The sequence below is a fragment of the Oratosquilla oratoria genome, chromosome 24 (assembly GCF_046742065.1).
Source record: "Oratosquilla oratoria isolate Oo_2021 chromosome 24, ASM4674206v1, whole genome shotgun sequence".
Taxonomy (NCBI): domain Eukaryota; kingdom Metazoa; phylum Arthropoda; class Malacostraca; order Stomatopoda; family Squillidae; genus Oratosquilla; species Oratosquilla oratoria.
In genome coordinates, this window is record NC_134800.1 from 36,218,086 (window position 1) to 36,223,085 (window position 5,000).

Here is a 5,000-nt window from a genome sequence, read left to right on the forward strand (position 1 = left end):
TCAGCGGTATTAATTTCGTATTGTCGTTTTCGTTTTTTTTATTGTCTTTTCTTTATCTCTGTATTATTACATAACTTTGATAGTCATTAGGTGCACCTGAGCACTTGTATTTCTTATAAACTTGTCTCTTTGTAGCAATACTTTTTCAGTTTCTCTGTCAAGCCATTTTGGGCGAACCTAATTTGGGGGGAATATATATATATATGTGTGTGTGTGTGTGTGTGTGTGTGTGTGTGTGTGTGTGTGTGTGTGTGTGTGTGTGTGTGTGTGTGTGTGTGTGTGTGTGTGTGTGTGTGTGTGTGTGTGTGTGTGTGTGTGTGTGTGTGTGTGTGTGTGTGTGTGTGTGTGTGTGTGTGTGTGTGTGTGTGTGTGTGTGTGTGTGTGTGTGTGTGTGTGTGTGTGTGTGACCCTTTCTCTCTCTCTCTCTCTCTCTCTCTCTCTCTCTCTCTCTCTCTCTCTCTCTCTCTCTCTCTCTCTCTCTCTCTCTCTCTCTCTCTCTCTCTCTCTCTCTCTCTCTCTCCCCTAGGGAGAACCGGCGCGTGTCCTGGCGAAGGCTCTTCACCTTTAATTTATATATTTATTTATTTATTTCACTTATTCATTTATTTATTTATCTATCTATTTGTTTATTTATTTATTTATCTATTTATTTTTTCTTATTTATCTATCAATTTATTTATTAGTTTTCATTCTCATTCAGTGGATCTTTGCTCTCTTTCTCTCTTAGGGAGCACCGGGAAGGAGGAACCTTGTCCAAGGAGGAGAGAAGGCGTCGCCGGCGCGCCACGCAGAAGTACCGGACCGCGCACGCCTCCCGGGAGCGCCTCCGGGTCGAGGCCTTCAACGTGGCCTTCGCCGAGCTCCGGAAGCTCCTGCCGACTCTTCCTCCGGACAAGAAGCTAAGCAAGATCGAGATCCTCCGCCTCGCCATCTGCTACATCGCCTACCTGAACCACGTGCTCGATGTGTGAAGCTGCGCGGCCGCCCCTGTGTTGACGTGGAGGAAGCTGGAGAGACGAAGAAGAAGTGGAGACATCAGGAGGAGGCGGAGGCACCATCAGGAAGAGTGACGAAGGTGTTCCAGCTTTGGGTTATTACAATGGATTACTCAGGCGATGGAAAAAAGATCTCAGGGGCTGATGGAGAGATAAGGAGAGGGAGGGAAGAAGAGAGGAGTAGGAGGATGAAAAGAAAACTGACAAAAAAGAAGAAAAAGAAGAAAAAGAAGAAAAAGAAGAAGAAGAAAAAGAAGAGGAAGAAGAAGAAGAAAAAGAAGAAGAAGAAGAAGAGAAAGAAGAAGAAGAAGAAGAAGAAGAAGAAGAAGAAGAAGAAGAAGAAGAAGAAGAAGAAAAGAAAAAGAAGAAGAAGAAGAAGAAGAAAGAAAAAGAAAAAGAAAAAGAAAAAGAAGATGTATGTATTAGAGAGCACATAACAAGAATAGAGCAGACGTGTGCCCAAGTGCCACAAGCAATACGGTACAGAAAGACACTCAAGCGAAAGATCAGCGCTGACGCCAGCTGTGGCCACCATCCCCGTCGCCCTGGCTTCAAAGTCGTCCTAGAGCGCCGCTCATCTTCATTGCGGCGACGGAGTTCCACAAATCGCCACAACTCTCGACACCCCCACCCCCACTCCGCCAACCACCATCCACCCCCATGTCACGGAAAGGGCAAACAACTAATACGACACAAACAAGACAAGGACACGGACATTAGGGGGCAAAATGGACGAGGGCGTGGTTGGAGGTTGGGGGCAACAACTCCATGACAATGAGGATGACGTGGTTTCCCGTGTCAGTATAAAAGAAATGCGGACAGCGACGTATACATAGGTTCATTCCGAAGGACAGAACGATGGCGGTATTCAAATGTGAAAGACATGTTTACCTGTAGCACAAAGTAACTCAAGCGAATGTGGACTTGCATCGAACTTCGAAGATGGTGTGTTATTCCATGGTTGAAAAGTGACATGAACATGAACATTTTGTATGACAGGGTGGCGAATGTCATCAGACCACACAAGAAAACCACGGAAAATCCAGGCGCATCGGACAAGGTGCCATACCGACAGCATAAAAGACTTTGTATGGAGAAGGTTACCAACGAAAACCTTCCTCATGGAACTGTCTAGTGTAGGCCTTATGGCCTCTTGCAGTCTCCTTCGTTTTTATGTTCTTATATACTTCGGACAAGAACACGCTACGTCCGCACCTGTCACCGCGCCCTTGCGCGAAAACTAAGTCGTTAAACTAACAGCTTAACCTTTAGCCTAAACCTAAAACTCTGTCGACCTCATCCGGACTTATGCAGGTTAGAGTTTACGTCGAAGGCTGGTCAACGCAACAGTGAAGAAATCGGTGATCATTGCAGACCTACTGACGATAATCCGAACTAAGGAATATATATATATATTCTTTTTTACACGAAGAGTCTCAACCTGAATATAACTCGTGAAAGGGGATGAAAATTAGTGACAGAACTATTGTGAATCCCTACAGGAAAAGTATTGTGTGTTATGTGTAAAAACAGTGAATAAATGCGAAAGACATATGAGTTGATATGGGATAAGGGATGTTCCTCTATCAATCTCCATCTTTATGCGTTGGCAGGACCAGTGCTCAGCATCTCAGGAAAAAAAAAATGGTGCTGTGGGGGTGACGGCACAGCTAGTGGAGGTGAAGTTGGATGACAAAGACATCACAGCGTGCGTGTGCACAACAGCCACCCACCGCAATAGCTTTAGGTGCGAGAGAGCCCAAAGGACTATTGATTTGTGGTGAGTGCAGACCAACGTTTAACCGTGGCGGTCTCTAGTCACTAAATCCCTCGCTATCTTCTAGTTATTAATAATTATTGTTATTATTATTTTTCTGAGGGGGTTACATTTCAAAACCAGTCTCTTTCCCTCTTTATCCATTATTGCTGAAACATCTGTCTATAACAAAGGTAATGGACTGAAAGGAAGGCAGACGCGAAGAAAAGGGGAAGGGGGGTCACTAAAGTGTCCTCCCCCTCCACACACACTTTCACATCCACGGATTAACCGTAGAGTTGCGGCCATTGTGACGCAGGAAGGGGGGAGGGAAGAAGGGGGACGGCAGCCATTTTGTTGCTGCGCGTTGTAGGTTGAGTTGCACCGACATCTCGCTCTACTTGTTCGTGGCAGTCCATGGAAGCTCTTCATGCAGTACTGACAGACCACATATGAGTGAAATAGCTGTTTCCATCGTACAGAGTCTGCAGGTTTGTTTGTGTGTGCATCTATGCACGCGTTTTTACGACCAACATGACGTCATGTCGTACCTCCCTGCGTGTTTACATTTGATGCTTATAATGATGTGATTAATTTGAGCCTCGATTTTCATTGACTGGAAACCCGCAGCCTCATAGTGGTTGACAACGTTCCACAAGCCTTCTCATAGATCCTACTGGAGAGAAACTTTGCAATAATGTTTGTGCTGTGCTAGTGTGGAGGAGGGGGAGGAGGAGGAAGAGAAGGAGAAGGAGAAGGAGGAAAAAGGAGGAGGAGAAGAAAGAGGAAGGGGGATGTTAGTGTGGGGGAAGAATAGGAGGAGGAGGGGGAGGAGGAGGAAGAGGAGGAGAAGGAGGAAAAAGGAGGAGGAGGAGAAGAAAGAGGAAAGGGGCTAAGGGGTTGAGCAAAATCCGGTTTGCATCTTCCCGTGTAATAGCCAAACTTGATACAGATATTGTTCCCACTCCCGGAGATCGAGTGTCAGCCCATCGGAGCTGCACCTTCAGATAATAATAAGGGTGTTGATGGGTTTTAATGATGAGGAGATCATTTTCTCCAACGTCCACCTCGTTAGAACCACCAGCAGGCTCCCGACATTATTCTAGATTTTTGTTCATACTACTAAAAGTGTAAACGTAGAATCGCACGTCTATTGGCCGACGGAAGCGATTTGCAGACTAATCTAGATGGGACTGTGGTACTGTATGCGGGGTCATATTTAGAATTCCAGTGCTGAGTGCATGGGAACCTTGACTATCCATTTATTTATTTGTTTATTTATTTATTTATCTATCTATTTTGTTTTATTTTATTAAATTTTATTTTTACTTTATTTTATATTATCATTATTTTCTTTATTCTTCCTCTAATAACCGCTAATGGTCTGTGGGACTACGAAATTCCAAAACATTATTTATCTAGTTGTTCATTTGTCTACTTGTTCGTTTATATTTTTTCAATAAATTAATTTATCTATCTATTTACTTATTTAGATATTTATAAGTCCTTTTAATTCATGAGGAATTTTTTTTCTTTTCGGCCAGTTGATGCTACAGGTATTTTAGTCCCCCCAAACCCTTAAAGACTGAAAGTTTTTTTTTTTTTTTTTTACATACGAGATGTCAACTATTTATTTGTTACTATCGTGTTACGTCTCAGTGCAGTGGCCACCTGTCATCGCTCTGTTTGATTTCAACGTTGTGTAATTCGGTAAAAGGTGGAGCACCTCACACACTTCAACAGTGTCTTGTGTAAGTCGTCATTTATCGTTGTATGCGATCCTACATATCGAAGGTACGCACACACACACACACACACACACACACACACACACACACACACACACACACACACACACACACACACACACACACACACACACACACACACACACACACACACACACACACACACACACACACACACACACATCGATAGTAGTATGGAAGAGTAGCTGGGTATTATTTTAGTCTTCAGTTTGCCTCCTTTGATCGAAAAAAAAGACAAGAAAAACATCGGTGCCTGAAAGCACCTTTTAACGCAATGTGGAGGTCTGGATAGTAACGGTGGCGAGTCTAGGCGTTTCATTATCAATGTTATTATCATTATCCTCATCATCATTATTGTTATTATTATTATCATTATTATTATTATTATTATTATTATTATTATTGTTATTATTATTATTATTATTATTATTATTATTATTACTATTATTATTATTATTATTTTATTATTATTATTATTAT

At 42.7% G+C, this 5,000-nt stretch overlaps 1 protein-coding gene across 2 annotated transcripts in view; it reads left to right on the top strand.

Annotated features, from left to right (window-relative positions):
• HLH4C (Helix loop helix protein 4C) overlaps positions 1–1,344 on the top strand; it is a 21,587-nt gene extending 20,243 nt beyond the window's left edge. The window contains exon 4 of one of the 2 annotated variants that reach the window (XM_076207906.1): positions 728–1,344. In XM_076207906.1, the coding sequence (XP_076064021.1) occupies positions 728–971 (244 nt within the window). In that variant the 3' untranslated portion in view covers positions 972–1,344. The remainder of the gene's footprint in view (positions 1–727) is intronic. The other variant, XM_076207907.1, reaches the window with a different exon arrangement.
• Positions 1,345–5,000: the final 3,656 nt, after the last annotated feature.